Below are 21,815 nucleotides of genomic sequence, written 5' to 3'. Positions count from 1 at the left end.
TTTGGTCATGACTTGCATTTACCACTTAGTGAAGCATGGGCCAAGCTTGAGTTTCTTATGGTTGACTAATGGAACTCATCTAGGAATATGCATAGGGAAGTGATATCACTTCATGTGAATATTTATGAAGTTCCAAAGCTGCGTGTGAACCATAGTCACCTATATCATTCAAGGTAATTTTTCGTCAAGGGTTTTTCTCGGGGACATTTTCAAAAGCTGAAAAATCTTGGGAAAATCTCGGAAGCTTAAAAAATTTAAGAAATATAAATATTAGTAAGAAAGAACAGATTTTGTATTATTTTTCTAACACAAAATATAAAGAAACAAGTTTTAAAAGTTTTTAAATTACAAAAGAGATAAAAATGGGGAAAACTGAACTGAAAGTATATAAAAATAAGTTTTTTTAGTTTTTGCAAAAACAATGTGATAATATCATGTTATTTTTGTTTTAGCAATATTTTGAAAATATCACAAGATTTTCCTGATATTATTGGCTACCTTAAAATATCTGTATTTCTTGCGATATTTTCAAAATATCGCCGGTATTGGTGACAGTGATGTGAACAACTGTGACAATGGGTAAGAAATCATGCAATATTTCAAGTCCATTATCAGGCACAGTTGCAAGCAACTCTTCCTGGTTATGGCTGTTTGCTGAATCCATCAGTTTAATTCTAGGACTATTTCCAGCTTTTATTCATGGGATTTAGAATTTCATGAGTTGTCATGCTTGCTTATCCATCATTTTAAGCTTCCAACAATTATTCCAATTCTTACTGCTGGAAGAGCTGCTGCTCTTGCTATTTCATTTGTATTGCATATTAACAAAGCTGGTCTTTGTTCTAAACATTTCTCGCTAATAATGTGAAATTTTGGCTACAGTATATCCATGTTAATTCTTGATGTGACAAATACTAAAAAAATTTGATCATTTGGAGGTTTTGGTATTGTTGGTATTTCCTGCTCATGTTCCTAACCATTTCTGTTGTTTCAGAACTCCTTCCTAGCACTTCTGCCAATTGTCAGGCAACGGATTATTGATAGTTTTACACCTGAGGACCTTGACTTATTCCAACGGGAGTTTGATTTCTTTGACAAAGTGACATCTATTTCTGGTGTACTTTTTCCACTACCAAAAGAAGAAAGAAGAGCTGGTATTCGTAGGTACAATAATGATAACTGTCATAATATTCATAGTAATCTTTTTTACTGTATCAATTTATAGATCTTTGTGCTGTGAATTGATGTATGAACTTATGCAGGGAACTCGAAAAAATAGAAATGGAAGGGGAGGACCTTTATCTTCCAACTGCTCCCAAGAAACTTGTCCGAAGCATCCAGCTTGACAGTGGGATCCCTTTACAATCTGCTGCCAAAGTTCCTATAATGATTACATTTAATGTCATTGATAAAGATGGTGATCCTAATGATTTAAAACCACAAGCATGCATTTTCAAGGTGATCTCTTTTTCCCTGGCTATAGGAATGCTATTGTTAGCAGCTCTTGAACTGTATTCTTCCTACCTATGTCACATAGGTGCAGGTGCGGATGCGGCGGGTGCAGGTACAGGTGCGGATGCGGCACTTTAAAAAAAACTTGGGTGCGGGGAGGATATATATATATATATATATAATTTTTAACAGTTTTAAGTTAACACTATGTGTATTTGTGTGCATTTATGTATTTATATATATAATATAGATAAAAATGGACTTGATTAGGGTTAACTGAATCTACTTTTGGATAGAAATGGACCTCAGTGTGGTTGACTTCACCTAACACAAAGGAAGTTGTCTCCAAGTGTTGCACCCGCCTGAGTGCGGGTGCGGGTGCAACGCGGGTGTGGTGCCCTGTTAGAAGAGTCCGTGTGACATAGCTTCCTCTTTTATGCAAGACCATACTTTGTCCCCATGCATGTGTTCGTGATTTTTTTTTTTGAGTAAAAACCAAGACTCACCACCTTCAACAAAATAGATGGTTTGGCCCTTTCGTGGTTCTTACAGGACCTTTCCCCCTCTGCTATATGGTTCACAAACAGGGCTTCAATTTTCTCTTCATGCAGGCATGTGTTGAAGTTGGTGCATATTATTTCTTTATTCATTGGGAATATGTTTTCTTGCTGTTAAGTTGGCCAGTTTCTTCTTTCACCCGAAGACTGAATGAATATGATCAAATTAAACAATTCAAACTTTTAGGTTGGGGATGATTGTCGACAAGATGTACTTGCACTTCAAGTGATATCTCTCCTTCGGGACATTTTTGGAGCTGTTGGTCTCAATCTCTATGTATTTCCCTATGGAGTTCTTCCTACTGGTCCTGAAAGAGGCATAATTGAGGTACACCTCTCTCTCTCTAAGTAGTTACTCTTGTTATAGTAATGATGCCTTCGAGCCTGAGACATCATCCTTTCATTGTTGCTCTGTATAGTCCACTGTCGCGTAACTACTGGTGCTGGTACGTGGTACAATACATGTGTTTTCCAAAAGAAGGGCGTGACACTGTGGCTAGGTTGTGTATGTTACACATAGTCACGGATATTGGCTATATTTTGAAAGTACCGTGAGAAATTCTGAGATATTGAGGTAGTCAATATTATCGGAAAAATCTTGTGCTATTTTCAAAATATTGCAATATTATCATTATATTTTTTGCAAAATAAAAAAAATCATATTTTTATATTATTGAAGTTGTATTTTAAAAACTTGTTTGCTTATGGTTTTTGTAAGGATAATAGAAAATCTATTCTTTCTTATTATTTATATTTTTTCATTTTTTAAGCTTTCAAGATTTTCCCAAGATTTTTCACCTTTTGAAAATATCTCCGAGAAAAACCTTTGCTGAGAAATTACCTTGAACAGTATAGGTGACTGTGTTACAACTTACATCTACCCACATAAAGTTCAACTAAAATATAAGGCAACACTATAAAAAGTCCAAAGTGTATATAGAAAAATATATAATTTATATTACATTATATAATGTCTGTAGCAGCACCTAAAATCACCCAAAACCAACACCCCTAAGTAACAACATTGATTCTGGGCATGCTGTGCAGCTCGAAGCGGTTACAGAAGTAGTCAATAACTGTGGCAAGGCTTCACTAGCATTTCTAGTAATTAGGCAATGAGATCTTTATAGTTCTTTTGCTGTGGTCAGAGAATAAAAGTAGTTATTCTATACAAGGCATGTTAAAGCAATCAATGGCATGTCTAACTGTGTCATTCCCTCATGATTATGTGAAACCACACTGACAAGCTTTTTTTTTCCTTAATGAACCTCAACATGACAAAGAATGCCTGAAACTCTTTGACTGAATATAATTATGTGGCTAATAATTGAATGTGTTTTTTTCATGGAAGTTGCAAAACTTAATTATGTGAATTTGGCTACCTGCTTGAAATTGTTCAACTGCACTCTTCTATTTAATGTTGTTTTAATTGATATTTTCTCAAGTCAGAATTTAATTAATTACATATCAGATGTGCAGCTGATTGTTTTCTCAAATCGATAAACTAGGTAAAAAAAGAAAACCTAAAAGAACAAGTTCACCACAAATAGTAAAACACTTTCCACACATAAGAAAACAGCAGCATCATTATTGAACAATTCAACTAAGGCAATTGAAACATAATCAATTTCTATGATTAAATACTTGTATGACAAACAACAGTCATATTCACATTATCATGCATGCTTGAAACTTCAACAGTTCAACTCATGTTCGAGAACTTTCTCCTACTTTTGGTAGTGATGAAAGACTTGCATCTTTTTCTATTTGATCTTCCTTAGCATTTGGTACTTGGCTCTCTTGTTCAATGACCTTTTGTGATAGTGACACCCTCCCTATCCTCCTTCCTCACTGGCTGGTTACCATTTCTTCTTGTATCTTAGAGCAACACATGGTTTTACATGGTCACGTGTTTTATGTAGAATGTTGTTTCTGCCTGTGTTCTGCCATTTAATATAGCCTTTATCTTCCTTCCTTGCCCTCTGGATACCGTTTCTTCTTGTATCTTAGAACACACGGTTTACATGGTCACATGTTTATGTAGAATGTTGTTTCAACCTATGTATTCTGCCCAGTGTTGTGAAAAGCGTTGAGGCGTAGCAAGGCGCTCCATCAAAATCTGAGGCGAGGCGTAAAGCGTAAGCCTCAAAGTTTTTTTTAAAAAATTAAAAAAAACTATAAAAAATATCTAAAATTATAAATAAATAAAAAAAATCTTTATTGATGAAGCAACAACCAACAGGAAATAAAAAATCTCAAATAAATACTGAAAAAATATGAGAAAAACAAATGAATTATTCTGCGCATGAACTGCAGCATAGAATATCAGTAAGCATCCTTGTGGACAAAAAACAAACGAATTATTCTTTTCTAAAAAGAATCAAAACTGCCCTGGAACTTAACACATAGATCACTTTCTGTCAATGTGCTTAATACAAAAATTCAAAACTGTCATTAGGCTTAATACATCTATATCCTGATATAGAACTTAACATAAATAAATTTCTGTCAATATCCTTAATACAAAAATTCATCAAAACCGAAAACATGCAAAGTAGGGATTTCTATATAATTATTATTTTTGTCAAACACACGTATCAGATCTACTATGGAAGCTATACATCTTCTTAGACAACTTATTGAGAGAAATAGAGAGAGGAACAAAGATTTGCATATGGTTTTTATTGATTTGGAGAAGGCTTACGATAGAGTACCTAGGGACGTTCTCTGGTGGACAATGATGAAGAAAGGTGTTTCTCTCAAGTACATTAGTATAATTAAAGATATGTATGAAGGAGTAGTAACCAATGTCCGCACTTGTGGAGGGGTGACAACCATTTTTTCTATAACGGTTGAGTTAGATCAAGGATCTGCTTTAAGCCCTTTCCTATTTGCTATAGTGATGGATGAGCTTACGAGATCAATTCAAGAAAATGTGCCGTGGTGTATGTTGTTTGCTGATGATATTGTTTTGATTGATGAGTCTAGAGCTGGGGTTAATGCTAAGTTAGAATTATGGAGGCAGACATTGGAAGCAAGAGGTTTTAAGTTGAGTAAGAGTAAGACAGAATACATGGAATGTCGATTTAGTAAGCAACGAAATAGAGATGGGAGTGTAGTGAAGCTTGGTGAGCAAGAAATACTGGTGGATGATTCTTTCAAATATTTGGGATCTATCATTCAAAAGTATGGAGAAATTGATGGAGATGTAAATCATAGGATAAAGGTTGGGTGGATGAAATGGAAGAGTGTAACTGGAGTGTTGTGCGATCGTAGAATGCCATTGCGGTTGAAGGGAAAGTTTTATAGGACGACTATTAGGCCCGCTTTACTATATGGTACAGAATGTTGGGCTGCCAAGAGACATCATATTCAAAAAATGAGTGTAGCTGAGATGCGTATGCTGAGATGGATGTGTGGAAATACAATAAAAGCTAAGATTCGGAACGAGGAGATACGTAAGAAGGTAGGCGTTGCACCCATTGAAAATAAGATGAGAGAGAATCATTTACGGTGGTTTGGACATATTCGACGAAGGCCTAATGATGCTCCAGTTAGAAGGATGGAGAAATGGGAAAATATATTAGTTAAAAGAGGTCGGGGTAGGCCTAGGAAGACATTGATGGAGGTGATAGGAAAGGATATGAATGCTTTGAACCTCACCGAGGACATGGCATTGGATAGAAATGAATGGAGGAGAAGGATTCATGTGGAAGACCCAGAATGATTTTCTTTGTTGGTTCATATCGCCGACCCCAATTGTTTTGGGATGAAGGCGTTGTTGTTGTTGTTGTTGTTGGAAAGGCATATCAAATAGACTTGAAATCTATGTCACATGGGTGCGGCGCAATTTCAAAATTTTTGGACACGAGGACACGGCTATATACATGTATATATTTAAAAAAAAAAATATATATATATATATATATATATATATATATATATCCAGTGTGTGCATATATGTGGATATTGTCCTCTAAAGTTTGGCACCATCATGAGTGTTTTTACAAACTTTGCAAATTGTACTTTTGCCCTTGTAGAAAGGGGGTCCGGGGGCTCCCCCCGGCGTGGGTCCCGCTGTGCGGTCAGCGGGCAGGGGGTCCGGGGGGGGGGGGCAGCGCCCCCCGGATTTTTTTTCTGGGGCTTATGTTTGAGACTCATGCTATATATATATATTAAAAAAATATATCAAAAAATATTTTTTTTTGTTTTTTGCCTTAAAAGTGGACATTTTTGGACTCAATCAACGTTGACCGAGTCCAAAACAAGGACGGAATCGGCCTCGAGTCGTTGATCGAGTCCGACTCGGCGTTGACCGAGTCCAGCCCGTGTCCGAATCCGCATCCGTGTCGGGGCGTGTCGACTCGGGTGCGGCGCCTCCCTAGCCGAGTCCGTGTGACTTAGCTTGAAATCTAAAAAATTTAGCAAACCTCCGCATATTCCTTGTGTATTGCTGCACACCATTGTAATCGTCAACTATCAAGAGTGAGTTGAAGTCACCCTCCACACCAACAATTCAAAGTTTGTGGGGGTGAATACTCGATCAACCTCTTCAATCTCCCTCCAAAAAAGTTCTTTACGGGCACTTATGCGCTGTTCATAGACTGTCGTTAAGATGAACGATAAGGGATCACCATTCAGGAAAAGAATGAAAATCGAGAAATCTCCCAAATTCACCACAGACCAACCAAATCCTCGTGCCAGGCCATTATAATTCCCTCTGCCCTACCTATTACTGGACACACCGCATAATTGCAATTTCTCCATATTTCGTCCATGAGAGCCGTATCCAATGAACCAATTTTGGACTTTTGAATACCCACTTGGCAATGCTGGGCCACAGCCTGGGTCGTGCTCCATATCATTGAGAATCGGCTCCAACGTTCCAGCGTTCATACCGTTACAGAGGTTAACGATCTTGGAAGTATGTTGGCCTGCAACGATTGTGAAATGCAACGTGTTTCACCCTTATTGATATGGAGATATCACTAATATGGAAGCCTTCCCCTTGAAAACGGTGTGAGATAAGGGCTTGAAAGCCAAATAAATCGAGGCGTGTGCGCTTCAATCCGAGGCGCGCCTCGCCTCAAGGGGTGTGCCTCAAGGCCTATGAGGCGCACACCTCAGGGGTATTGCGCTTTATACCTGCGCCTCAAGGCACAAAGGCCCTCGCCTTGAGGCAAGGCGCGCTTTTTGCGCCTTGAGGCGAGGCGCGCTTTTTGCGCCTTGAGGCACGTTTTTAATAACACTGATTCTGCCATTTATTATAGCAGAAAATAACTGACATTATGTTATGAAATGGTTGATCATCTCACCACATTCCCATACTAGATCAGTTCTTACTCTTTTTTACACTAGTAGATCTGGTATCATGTAAGTGATTCCTAGCAGTAAACCTGAAAAAGAGAAACATTGGTCATTCTTAAGATTAACCCTAGAAAAAATGGCATTTCCTCACCCAATTTTGCTGGTTTAGCCTTTCTGAGCATGATTCAATTTTTTCTAAAAGATCTAGGTGGCTCCATGGTCAAACTAGGGAATGGATTGGATTTTCCATGAGATGCAAGCGATTTGGAGGTTAGAGCAAGGTAAAGTCGGAAAAACCTCCATGTGTGTCAGTGAAAGTCAATATGGGGGTTTTGGGTATGAAGTTGGGTCCAAGATGACCCTCATCTAAGCTCAAAAAGCTGCAAAAGGTGGCTAAAAAGCTTAACATCCATTGTTCTTCTAGTCGATTTGTATGAGATGGTTTGTTGTACATGGTATGGTACTCTATCATATTGCATGGTGCACCTTGATGCAACATGATATCCCATATTCCAATTCACAAGGGTGTATGGTGTCATATGCCGGAATGATTATATGATAATCTATATCATATTTTATTATCCAATGTCATTTTATTTTTTCCATGAGGCTGTGTTTTTAGGTTTTTTTTCTTTCTGTTTGCTAGTAGATAATCTTGATGTTTAAAATTTTCAGGTGGTGCCTAATACACGAAGCAGAAATCAGATGGGTGAAACCACCGATGGAGGTTTGTATGAAATTTTCCAGCAAGACTATGGGCCTGTTGGATCTCCCACATTTGAGGCTGCTCGCTACAACTTCATTATTAGCAGTGCTGGTTATGCAGTTGCAAGCCTTATACTGCAGCCAAAGGATCGACATAATGGAAATCTACTCTTTGACAAGTATGTCATTTGTGACCTTTTCATCTCGTCTTTATATAACACTTTACTAATAACCTTTGTTTTGAACAGTGTGGGAAGACTTGTCCATATCGATTTTGGATTCATCCTAGAAACATCACCTGGTGGTAACATGCGTTTTGAAAGCGCACACTTCAAGTTGAGCCATGAGATGACTCAACTGCTGGACCCAAGTGGGGTGATGAAAAGCGACACCTGGAATCAGTTTGTAAGGTGATCTTTGCCAGCTTTTTGTACTTCGTTTTGCTAGTGCTTTGTGCCTGACCTCTGTTAGATTTTTACTACTTGCTGGAAGATTTTTTTGCATGACCATACAAAAGTATATCCACAGGAAATCATGTCACTTTTCTAAATCCAGTTTTCTTGAATTATCAAGCTCTCTTTTCATCCTCTAATGACTGGAGGGGCTCCTTGTATTCTAAAACGTGATGCTATTTTCTTTAAGCAGTGAGAGAATTGAAAGTCCCTCTCTCTCTGGAAAATGAAATCGTAGATGACACATTTCACTTTCTAATGATGCAATCCACGACTGTCTCAGGAGATAACGTGAATTGTTTGCACTTGTTCATTGTGTTCAATGATTTTGACTGAAAAGCTTTGCTCATGCTAACATGAATTGTTTACACCTTGCTGTTTACTGTTTTTTATTTCGAAAGCATTGCTCATGCAAGGCGGGTGGAGAGAGAGAGAGTTTTTCATGTTGGTTCACATACTGAGCTGATCTTAATGGACTTGTGGCTTATATCTGTTCTGCAGTTTGTGTGTGAAAGGGTATCTTACAGCAAGGCGGCATATGGATGGGATTATAAACACTATACTGTTGATGGTGGACAGTGGACTCCCATGCTTCAGTCGTGGTGATCCAATTGGAAATCTTCGGAAGCGTTTCCATCCAGAAATGAGCGAGCGTGAGGCTGCAAATTATATGATCCGAACCTGCACTGATGCCTACAACAAGTGGACGACTGCTGGCTATGACCTAATACAGTATTTACAGCAAGGCATAGAGAAATAGCGCACCGTGTTCTGTTCCTGGCCACAGGTAGATTACACCAGGGAGGCACATGTATATGTAACATTATGAGTTGTATGCAAGTTATTCTTCTGAAATAGGAGCTGCGGTTCTTCTTGTGCTCCTCCTTCAAGGTATTTAAAAGCATTGTGTGTTGTAGGGAAAGGGGGTGGGAAATTCCTTTGGATTACATTGGCTGTCATCTTTGTAATTCTGGTTGACATGTATAAAGATAAGTTGTAGCTCCATTTCATGATTCAGATGAAAGCTTTGTGATCATTTGATCTTTTAGTCCCTTCTCCATTTTGTGCTTCCAGTTTGCCACCATTTTTTTGATGTAATTCTTTATCCAATAGGACCTAAAATAAGGCTTTAGGCACTATACTGTTATCAAGGTCCCTTGCCATCATCTCGATACTGGTTTATTGTCAATAGTTCTGTTGATATTTCCACCAAATTGTGGTCATGACCAGTCTAGGGCCAGAAATTGGTTAGGAACTTTGTGTGTCTCCCTCTTTGGTGTGTGAGCTAATTTTTTCAGGGCTGGTAAATTGCTTAAGCGATTTAACCTCACAAATGTAGTTATTATCTTGAAGGTGGAAAAAGCATGCAAGTTCAGTCAGATTATACCAATTAGCTTATGCAACTTTGTCTACAACGGTATTACTAAAATCATGGTTTAACAAAATCATAGGAGTGCTTGATAAAATCATTAGCAGAAATCTGATGACCTTTTTGAGAGGGAGGTCAATCCAAGATAGTATTTTCTCAACACACAAGATGATAGATTCAATGACATCAGGAAATAAGTGTGTTGTGTTCAAAACCGACCTAGCAAAAGCATATGACATGATAGAGTGAGGTTTTTTAGCCACTCTTCGAAAGTTTGGATTTAAGCAGAAGTGGGTTGAGCTCATCATGCAATGTGTCAGCATCCCTAGTTTGTAATGATCATCAATGTTGAAGCCAGTGAACTTTTCTCTAGTGCTGGGGGCATTAGGCAGGGAGATCCTATGTCACCCTACTTATTCTTGTTCCTTATGAAAAAATTAACAAGATGGTAGGGTAGGAATAATAATCTTGGTTAAGATTAAGAGTTTCTCTTGGCACCGTAGCTTTTATGCATATGATGCACTATTCTTCCTACAGAACAAGCGAGAATCACAAGGCATTTCCTTTTGTTCACTGAGAAATTTGAGAAACAATGGCCTTCAGGTTAGTAAGGAGAAGTCAAATTTCATTTCCTTCAACCTTTCTCACTTTAGGACAACCCATATTCAATGGAAAGGTTGGCAATCAAAGAAATTACCTCACTTATCTTGGCCTTCCTCTATTCAAAGGAAAGTTAAAAAAAAGAGGTGTTCAAAGTTAGTAAATAAGTTCAGATCCCAAGTGGAGTTGTGGCATGGAAAACTCCTAGCCTTGGTGGTGAGAATTGTTTTTATCCGATCAATCCATGAATCTTATTTAATATCTTGGGTGGGCAACTTTCACCTCCCAGCATCTATATCCAAATAACTGGAACAGATTTTCTATGGCATGAGTCAGAAGGATGCAGGCACTATCATCCCATGAGTTGGTAGCAGGTATGTAGGCCGAAGTTAGAAGGAGGTCTTGGCATTAGAACTATCAAAGATATTAATAGAGTTGCCTTGGCCAAGCTTGCTTGAAAACTCTGCCACAATAGTAAAAGCCCATGGGTAGAAGTGTTGCAGGTCAAATATTTGAAAAAAGAGTCAATTTGGGTTCTCAGAAAGAATGTAGTGGCTGCACATGGATGGGGGACTCAAATGGGGAGCTGGGGCACTTATTGATGGAGTTCAATCAGAGGTAGGGGACGGCAGAGACGCCAAGTTTTAATTTGACCCATGGATGGCAAATAGCCCTCTTATAAATCGACTGTCTCAATTCTCAGCTAATCTTGTACTATGATTTGCGTAACATTACCGTTGAGTAAGTGATAGACATGAACTCCCTGCTGCAACTAAAACTTGCAGATACCAATGCCCATTAGACACTCTAAATCATGAGAGAGGTGGAGGAAGGATCAGTTCTATAAAAGGTTAAGGAGGGGTTCTCAATGAAGAGTGCATGGAACCTAATTAGGAAGAACTGATAAGACTACAAAAAGTTTGGCATAAGAAAGCTCTTCCAAAAGCGGCTATCACTCTCAGAAGTGTGAGCGAGTCAGTTTTGCAAATCCTTGAAAACTCAACCCACCCCGTGTCTTCCAGATGGAGATTGATGTGACAATGGGATCCACCCCCAGGGATGGGTTAAAGTATGCATTCATAGCATATATAAGTATGGTTGGCATATGGGATATGTGATGAGGGAGCATGAAGGAGACATCGTAGAAGCGGGATGCGGAACTTGAGAATGGAGGGTTTCGAAAAAGATTTTAGAAATCTCCAACTTAATTGAAAACATGATGTTAGAGACAGGGCGAGCTGACCTGGCTGACATCCTACGCTCGGGCTCCAGAAGGAAGGGGGTCCAACCCATCTCATGGACATGTTATATAGCCTTGATAAAGTGTAATGTAAATCTGTTTTTTTGGTTAGAGATCTTGGGGGAGTGGCTTGGAAGACCACCCTCCCATTGGCACCCACTATCCAAAGGGTGATTTTGTATACCTCTTTTAATTTAATGAATTGGTAGGGGGTCTGCCTAACCCCTTGATTATAAAAAAAAAAGTCTCTCTCTCTTTTGGCCCACCAACCGGATAACCCTTGTGCTAGTTTTTTTCTTGCTAAATATAGGGATCCAACTCTTATTCCGGTTTGTCTGGGAACCCGAGGTTTGACGCTCTCGCATTTGCGTAAATCGTGGTTGAGGGCTTTAGCCTGGTTTAGAGACCATTTTGAGGTCTTCGAAAATTTTGGTCAGTGGTTGCAGTGGGCGTTGGCACCAAGTGGAGAGTTTCTCACCAAAAAAGTCTATAGATCGTTGCTACCGCAAGGGGCTGATTGGTTGCCCGAGGATGTGCTTTGGAGTCCTGGCTTGATTTATTTTGCACGATAGGATCCAGACCCACAATAATTTAAAGAAGTGGGGCATTCAACTCCCGAGTTGGTGCGTGCTTTGTCAAGCTGCAGAAGAATCTACGTTTCACTTGTTCTGGTCTTGCCCAATATTTATGGAAATCTTTAGTAGGACCTGGAGGCATCCAGAAGTATTTGTTAAGGAGGAGTCCTTTGCGCTAGATCTGATCTTGGGGCCGGTTTGTATTAGGCGCAGCAAGAGGTGGAGGTTCATCTGGCGAACGTGGTTGATAACTTCTTGGTGGTTTGTTTGGATGGTGCGAAACGATGCTCATTTTCGTCATATTCGAGTTAACATTCAAAACCTGGTGCATAAAATCTTGGTAGATGTTTATGCGATCTTGTGTATGCATCTTAGTGATCTTCCACTCCCTCCTGCTGATGCTACCTATCCTTTGTCGCAATCTGGGCAAGCGGCTATGGCGTGAGCCCATTTTATCTGTCTAATGTTCTTTTCTCTTGTGCTTTCTTTATTTGTTTTGGCTTTTGTTCTTGTTCAGTTCATGGGTTCAACATTTTGTTGATCTTCATGAGTGGTAATGTTGAATTACTTTCGTCTCTCTCTCTCTCTCTCTATATATATATATATATATATATATATATAGAGAGAGAGAGAGAGAGAGAGAGAGAGAGAGAGATTGGCTTAAATGGGTTCATGTTGTAAACGGGTCGACCCGTTTATTAAAGGAGTCGTATAGGGGTATGCCAACCCACCAACCCGTTTGACCCGTTCAATAAACGGGTTAGGCGGGTGGGTCAATCCGTTTACACAAACCCATCAACCCGCAACCCGTTTATATATATATATATATATATATATATATATATATATATATATATATATATATATATATATATATATATATATTAACTTATCTAACCATAACTCCTAACTTTACGCTTTAGTCACCCACCTAACTCCTTCCTACCCAGCTGCAGCCGAGAGCCCGAGACCTCTCCTCTTCAGTAGTGGTGTGTGCCTATGCAGTTATCGTGTCTATGTTATCGGGTCGACCCATTTAATAAACGGGTCGTCGTGTCGTGTAATCGTGTCGACCCAACCCGTTTATTAAACGGGTTAACCGTGTCGTGTCGGGTTACCCGTTTAATAAATGGGTCGTGTTCGTGTTTGCCACATCCGACCCGTTTAATAAATAGGTCGTGTTCGTGTTGAAGTATTCTGACCTACCAACCCGCCGACCCGACCCGATTGCCACCCCTAGCTAGGATGTTCATGCTAGTCGTTTCAACCCATCATTCATGACTGTCCAAGTTGCCCGCACATCATCATCAAACAATGGATATTTGAAACATAGCATATGAGTACGGTCCAAACAAATGTTGAACTTGAAATAGTTGTTACGGAACAAACAAAACCAATGTTTCGTTCTGTCTTTTTTGTTCATTTTATTCCAACCCTGAACAAGCCATCAAACATACCCTAAAGGATCACTTTCAGGGCATGGTGAAAAAGTTCTTATGTGACTTCTACGTGTCAGGCATGCAGTTACCTGAAACTAGGACCCAAAATGCCTCCTAGGGCAACTTAGCATAACTGGACAAAAAAGGGTTAACAGAACACAAGCTATTTATGGCTGTGCAACTCCCACGTCTTGTGGTGGGGGAACCTCGATTGCCTTCTATACGTGTGTTTAGTAAAACTCTTCATTTTAAGGTAAAAATTCACCTACTTGTCCATTCATGTAACATGGACTTGATAGTTTTTATCATTTTCTTTATCTATACATATTGTTGATCTGATTGAATACAAGATACGGTAGGTAAGATGCCACGATTCCACCAGCTGGGCCATCACCCACTCTCTCTTATATATATATATATTTGCTACTAATGAAGGCAAGAAACTAATGAGCTAAAAATCATAGGTGCAAGTTGTATTATAAACTCAATCTAACCACATAGATATGTTCAGCATGGTTTGTTTGCTAAGGATCAAGCTTTGGATTGTGCTTTTCTGCTGTAAAAATCTAATTTTTTGAGTTATGCAATTTTTATACATTATGAGCCATTGATTTTTGAACCTCTTTAAAAACCTATTTACTTGTCATAATTGAACTATTCAAAACAAGTTTCCTACTAAACAAAATATGTAGATCACATCCGTAACCTTTGATCTAAAAAAAATGAGAATTTTTGAAGAAAAGAGTTGTTTCTACTCATTAATTCCTTACCTTCATTAATAGCCAATTATATATATATATATATATATATATATATATATATATATATATATATATATATATATATATATATATATATATATATATATATATATATATATACATGAGAACTGTCCATATTAGGCTCCATTTCTCCCCATAGGTTTTAAGTGTTTTATAATATATTTGAACTGTTAGATGTGTTAAGCATGCTCAATTTAGTGAGAATCGACTCTTGGATAATGTTTTTTTGATGAAAAAGTATATTTTTTTGAGTTGAAAAAAACCCATACCTTCATAGCTATTGATTTTGTATCACCAGAAAAACCTGTATATTGGATTATTCCAGCGATTCAAAAGCCAATTCCCTCTAAACAAAACCTATAGATCACATCTATGGTGTTAGGCATGAGAAAAAATACTTAAAACTATGATTTTTGAAAGGGCCCAACGAGACCTAACGAAAAAAGGTCCTAAGGAACGCATTACTCTATAAGTAATGTTACGGTGCTCCATGAATACCTATTCTCACGGAGAATAAATCATAAACGTATATTGCATCTTCCAAATCAATCTTCATACATGTGTTTAGTATAGTTTATTTGATATGAATCATGCTTTGTATCATGTTTGGACATAAAATAAGATTTTTTTAATCATGAAATTTTGGTACAATGTGGGCCATTGATTTTTGAAGGTCCTAAAAAAATATACAAACATCACAATCACATTATTCAAAACTTGTTTTCGACTTAAAAAGGCATGTAGATCGTTTCTATAAGGTTTGATTAACAAAAAGACTCAAGAATTTTGAAAAATCAAAGCTTCTGCTAGGTGAGAGTAGGTGCACCCGGAGCACCCTATCATTGCTCTCTCTCTCTCTCTCTCTCTATATATATATATATATATATATATATATATATATATATATATATATATATATAGAGAGAGAGAGAGAGAGAGAGAGAGAGTCATGATTTGGCTATTCCAAGTCTCCTCGACTTAAACAAATCATCAACTTCATGCTCTCTTTCTTATCTAATGTGAACGAACAATAAAGTTAACACTTATATCTCGTGTGCATCGTCTTTCTAAATCTGTTTCTCTTTGTACTCATAGTCAACCATAGTTAGTGAGGCTGACAAAGTTTCAAATTATCACGTATGAAGGTGGGTATTATCCTTTTAGTAGATAAATGAACAAACAGAAAAGTCCACTCATTTATTTGTCAGAATATTCAAAGATCTCATCTTATCCAACATATCAACTGGTATCCCTCTCTAGCAACCAAAGCAAGAAACGTGATTTCCTTTTTCTTATCTGGTATTAATTTTCCTGAAAGTTTCTTGGTAGCTGCATCAGCAAAGTCTCACTATTTTGTATGACCGGTCTTGAGTTAGAGCCGTACTGTCCAGCCATAAAGGGCTTAACCTATGTGGTCGCAGGGCTTAAAGAATCGGGACCTAGTTCTGTTGATCCCACATTAATATTGGCAAGCAGAGCATGTGGTGGGGAAACCAAACTCGAATGAAATGACAGACTAAGTGGTGTATGAATTAGCTTCAGTTGGTGCAGAACTGGTCCACACTCAATTCACAAGAACAAATCTTGAGAGAGAGAGAGAGAGAGCGTGTGGGGGGCTAGCTAGGCTCGGTCAAATTCATACTCACCCTCTCTTCTCTGTCTGTCTACCTATAACATGTGTTCACCATAGAAAACATTTATGTGCATTTGAGTTTTCCAGAAAAGTAAAAAAAAATCTTATACTGAGAAGCATGATGATGCACACGGGAAGTCAGAGGCCATATCAGTCTTGCATATAGAAATCTGAGGGCAGTAAGTGTCTCTGAGTGGGTTCTTGTGTTCTGAGTTTATCCAGTGAAGTAGAATTTCAAACTTGTGAAGTTAACTACTACAGTTTTTTACCTCTCTAAAGTCGTTTTTTGATGAGAAAGTGAATTTTTTGGATTTCTTCTAATAAAACTGCATGGAATCTTTGGCAAGATAAGCATTAGCCCAAGGCACCCATAGGGGAAATTCCTAATACCAACAAGATGTCATGATATGGAAACTGACAGTGAGGTAAAATAGTGCACTGACAACATATCCCATCCATCAAGATTCAATTTGATGGGGGCAGCGCAAGGGTGCAACACCAGTTAATGCAGTTTGTCATATTCCTGGTATAGAAGGTGTAGTGCTGATGCTGACACTGCCTCTTGGTTACTGCCATACACATGGCTTTGGAAACTTCGCTATGGTTAACAACTTTCCCCCCTGGGTGAGTGGTTCCATTTAGGTCTCTAATTGGAGGGGGCCTACAGTTGATGTTGGTGCTCCAAGTCTACTTTTCCGGTGAAATACTTTAAGAAACTTCACTATGCATTAGCTCTCTCTCTCTCTCTCAAACTTTTTTTTCTGTTTTTTGAAGAAAAAAGAATACTTGTAGTCTTCCTATGAAACTATGATTTGTGGTTCTTTTCTTAACCTTTCTCAATAAGAGACGTTGGAATTTCTTTAATCGATAAAATCAGAGGATTTGATACGCTAATTAAATTTATGATTGTTTTTCCCACATTTTTTTTGCCAACTGGCCAGGTCTGCGGATGTACTATCGGTGATCCATTGCCATGAAAAGGCTTCTGGTATTCCGTAATCCATGCAATGAACGGTGTCCAAAGCATCATGGTTAGATTCAGCTTCTTTTAGATGATCCCACATTTTTTTATGTGAACCATTGATGATCTAAACAAAAGGCATATAGAAAAGAGTTACCGAAAGCTTCTTAGCTAGGTGGGAAACACACTTTCTGAACTTTGGAAGTGCGATACTCTTTGCTTCCAAAATTTTATGGGAACGTCGATTCCCCCACGCTTCTTCTCACACATAGGGTCTATGCTTTCCACATGCATGGTATATGCTTATTATATGCTTTTTTCATATTTCTTTTCGTGTATTTTTTCTCACGCTTTCACTCACTTCTCATGTACTTTCTCTAAATCGATAACCATTATTGTTAGATTTTAACAAAAATTTAACTCTTACTGGAAAATCATGAATTATAAGAATGATCAATTTTATTTTAATTTTTATTTGTTTCTTGTTTCTTATTTAGTTACCATATTGTTTTATTTTTTATTCATTTTTTTGCTTTAAAATTATTACTTCACTTTTTATAAATTTTAAAATGCCTTGTTTCTTGCTTTTGCTTTCCCTGTAGTTTTTCTCTTCTGCTTCCTAGTTTGGCAACCTTGATATAGAGTTTGCAAAATGAAAAGCTAAAAACATAGTTCAGCCATGGTGTTTTGGATAGAATCAATGTTGTCAGTATCATTGCTTATCAGCAGAAAATTGATAGGCTTTACCCCTAAATTGGTTATTTTTTTAATAAATATAAAAAACTTAAAATTATTAAAAAATAATTTTAATAGCTTTAACAGGTTGACATGTAATAATTTTTTATTATTTTTTGACCCGATTCACTTGAGTATGGGTATTGGCCGATTCACCCTTGTTGGCCCAACATTATAAGGCCGATACCTATACTGACAACATTGGCCAAGATGACCCAAGATTCTCTACCTTCACCGGTTTCTCCATTGTCCTAGTAGATAGACAGTTTTCTGCCATTAATGGAGATTTATTTAATGGCTGGATTTGGCCTGTTTGAACCGTTGGACTCCAGGACAAGGACAATCCTGACCTACTAACCTCCTATCTTCGTTATTTTATTCCCAAAATTCACATTCGCGCGTGATTGGATGTCATTCATATAGTAATCATATTCATACTTAAAAAAAAACATAATAATCTGAAGGACAACTAATTTTATTATTATCCGAATGCTAAATAATCAGTAAATTGAAAGCAATACTAATTTTTTTCTCTTCAATTTATTACTCAAAAAAACCGCATTGGAGATAGAAGACATAACACCCCTGCTCGGTATCCTAGAGGCATAACACTCTGAGTCTAGGGCTCTAGCCCGAGGGCCTATGCTTGGCGTTGGCTTGTTCAGGAGGTGATGCCATAAAAAATAGAATCCTGATTCCTGACTGCCAGTCTAATAGCCAAGGCCCCACTCCACTACACCAACCCCTTGGTAGCTAAAGCTATATTTATTTTCATAAATTTGCTTCTTTTTATCTCTCTCTCTCTCTATATATATATCTATCTATCTATCTATCTATATATATATTAGTAATGAAGGGTATGTTCTAATAGAAACTTTAGATTCTCAAACCTTTTGAACTTTTTCTGCTGCCTGTAGATATGATCTAAAAGCATTATTTAGTAGAAAACAAGTTTTGGATCATATGATTATAGTATATATGTAGGCTTTTTAAGACCTTTAAAAATCCATAGCTTATGATGTATCAAAATTTCATGACTTAAAAAATCTTATTTTTATTTCTAAAACACTTAAAAAATCTTATTTTTATTTCTAAAACACATGATTCCTAAAAAAAAAAACTATGCAACCTAAAACTATGATTTCTAGTACCTAGGAGTAGGTGCTCTCTCTCTCTCTCTCTCTCTCTCTCTCTATATATATATATATATATATATATATATATATATATATATATATAGAGAGAGAGAGAGAGAGAGAGAGAGAGAGAGAGAGAGAGAGAGAGAGACCTCATCAAGTGCAAATGGGGTCGGGTCATGTCCACCTGATAAAGTATTTGATTTTTTAGAGAGGGTTCAGATTTAGATACAGATCTAACTTGGATCATATAGTGGTGATGTTTTGGATATGCTTAGGATCTGAGGGCTCTGTTATTGGGTAGAGAATCAAAATTGGTTCCAAACCAAATCTGACTCATTGTTCGATATGGATTACATACATCCAAAAATGACATTGATTCAGAACAAATACAGTACTAGGTCTGCAAATGGTTTGGATACAGGTAGATTCAAGCTTAACCCAGGACTAGATCCATATTTCAAAGAGTGGGATTGGTTCCAGATCCAGATACGGCTCAAATCCCAAACCTGGATATGATCCAACAGTTAGTGGCACTAAATCTGCTGAAAAGTCAAATATATTGATTTCCATGTGGAATAGATAAAACAAGTTGGGTGAAACACAGTTCCCATCCGACCTTGTTCAGGGCATCTTGTTTTCTCACTTCTTAAATGGGTCTGACTAGACTCGACCCATATTTGTTTTGAATCTGACCCATACTAAGATACGTGTTACTCATGCTCTACACTATGGGTCAGAGCTCTGGCCCACATGCGTACCTACCCAAGACCACATGGCTCAGATCCTAGGCTGATCTGGAACACCTCTTTAAGATCCATGTCAGATCCATATCTAAATCTAAACGCTGTCTCTAAAATCAAATACTGGATTATGTCAGCCACAACTCAACCAATTTGCACTAAGATTGGGTCCACCCAATGAGAGAGAGATTCATGTCATCTACCCAACTTGAGTACACATGCAATTTAAAGTTAAGTGAATACCATATTATTTTTCTTTTTGGATAGTCCAAAGAAAAAACCCATCATAGTTGACCCCACTTTGACTGACCTACCATAATTAATTTTTTTGACAGATTAAGCGGGGTTAGGCAGATCCCTGCCAGTTATACAACCATACCATTTGGGGTTCGAACTTGCAAAGTCCCAACACAAGGTGACGTGCACTAACTGCTGCTGCCAGATAAGTGGCAAGCTTGGCCACTTGTGAGTTTTGAACTTTGTGATATTCACAAGTCACCTCTACCAGATGAGCTGAGCCCTTGTAGGCATACCATAATACCTTTTGAATCATATGGTTCGGATTTGAGATCTCTCGACCCATCATAACCGAACCTGTTTATGTGAGGTTTGGTCGGATTTGGGTATTACCCGAATGATTGGATTCTACTTCTTCTAATATAACTTCATCGTATTTTGAAAAGCTATTTTGCTTTCTTCCATTAGCCAAATTGGATAATATGGGTGCTAAATTGGGGAATGGATCTTGGAGATTTGAAAAACAAATACACATGCAACTTAATGGTTGCGAATATCGACGAATATTCGTAGAAACTACTTTACACGTGTGTGACAGTGTATATGAGAGAGAGAGAGAGACTCAATTCTCCAAAATCCCGGATTATCTCATTTATTTTTTTGAAATCCTTTATGCTCAATTACCATAATAGTCTGGGCCATGTTTGTAATATAAAAATCTATTATTTTTCTTTTATCTTCAAGCAAAATAATTCTCTAAACAAACTTTCTGTCCCTATACCTGAACAATTTTCATTTTTCTATCAGAAAATGACAAGTCTATTCTTCCTAAACTCGCCTACTTTCAACCACATACGTGCACCCTTCATGGGTGTGGCTACGGAGGGATGACTTGCAGTTGCATCTCCTACATAGCATGTTTCTAACAAATTGTACTGAAAATTAAGGGTGCGTTTGATGCCTGGAAGTTCTCTCGGTAAAAAAGTCGCAAAGGGGACATCGTGACTCCCCCCCCCCCCCCCCCCTCAATTTTGGGGTAAATTAAACTTTCCCCCGAAACAGCAAAAGATCGGGGGAAAGTTTTCCGTGTTTGATGGGGGGTGTGTGGGCCTCGTTTTCAAACATGCACTAAAAAGAAAAGTTGGTAAAATTTAAGGCTTGTTTGTTTCACTCCCCTGAAAAGGATGACTCTGTCAATGCAAAGGACACGAGTTTTTATAAACTCCTGTCAGCTTAGCTTTTCCGTAAAAGTGTTTTCATTTGAGAGGAGGCGGGGAAAACTTTTCACATGAAAAGGTGGTGGTGAAAAAAAAACGAGCGCCCACAAACAAATGCTATCATGACACGTTTTTTTGTTTTTTTTAAAGGCAAGCTCGGGTTAGGTAGACCCCCTACCAGTTATACAATGAAACCATTAGGATTTGAACTTGCAACAGCCCAACACAAAGTGACGTGAACTAGCTGCTCTTACCAGACAAGCGAAGCCTAGGGATGGCAGTGGACCGGGGCGGGGGTGGGAGACAAGATCTCCACCCCATCCCGTCTCAAAATCCTGTCTTCCATTCTCACACGGGTTTTGATTTTAATCTTCATCCCCGCCTCTATTCTTGCTTCATGTCTTCCATCTCCTTTTCCATCCTTATTTCATGTCCTCCATCCCAGGTCTAAATGGGGTGACGCGGGGCAGGCCCTGTTTTTCCTGATCCACTCCCATTCTTAGCGGAGCCCCAATTGGTTTGGGAAAGGGATGCCAGCTCAGTAATTTCTCATAAAAAATTTATGAAATAAATGAAGCTAAAAAAAAAAAACTGAGTCAATTTGACTCTTTAAAAATAAGGGTGGTATGGTCATATTGGGGTGGTCCCCATGTTTAGATTGATCTAGACCCGAGC

General features: G+C 38.0%; 1 protein-coding gene across 1 annotated transcript in view; it reads left to right on the top strand.

Annotated features, from left to right (window-relative positions):
- Positions 1-9,509, top strand: part of LOC149846556 (phosphatidylinositol 4-kinase alpha 1-like) — a 52,379-nt gene extending 42,870 nt beyond the window's left edge. Inside the window, exons 21-26 of the mRNA XM_089996403.1 lie at positions 995-1,164; positions 1,263-1,458; positions 2,197-2,337; positions 7,992-8,200; positions 8,270-8,431; positions 8,975-9,509. Coding sequence (XP_089852529.1) covers positions 995-1,164; positions 1,263-1,458; positions 2,197-2,337; positions 7,992-8,200; positions 8,270-8,431; positions 8,975-9,233 — 1,137 coding nt within the window. The 3' untranslated portion in view covers positions 9,234-9,509. The remainder of the gene's footprint in view (positions 1-994; positions 1,165-1,262; positions 1,459-2,196; positions 2,338-7,991; positions 8,201-8,269; positions 8,432-8,974) is intronic.
- The last annotated feature ends 12,306 nt before the right edge of the window (positions 9,510-21,815 follow it).

Source organism: Nuphar pumila, chromosome 2, assembly GCF_984573655.1.
Source record: "Nuphar pumila chromosome 2, dmNupPumi1.hap1.1, whole genome shotgun sequence".
NCBI classification, from domain to species: Eukaryota; Viridiplantae; Streptophyta; class Magnoliopsida; order Nymphaeales; family Nymphaeaceae; genus Nuphar; species Nuphar pumila.
The sequence above is the reverse complement of the archived record's forward strand: the minus strand, read 5'-3'. Positions and strand labels throughout refer to the sequence as shown.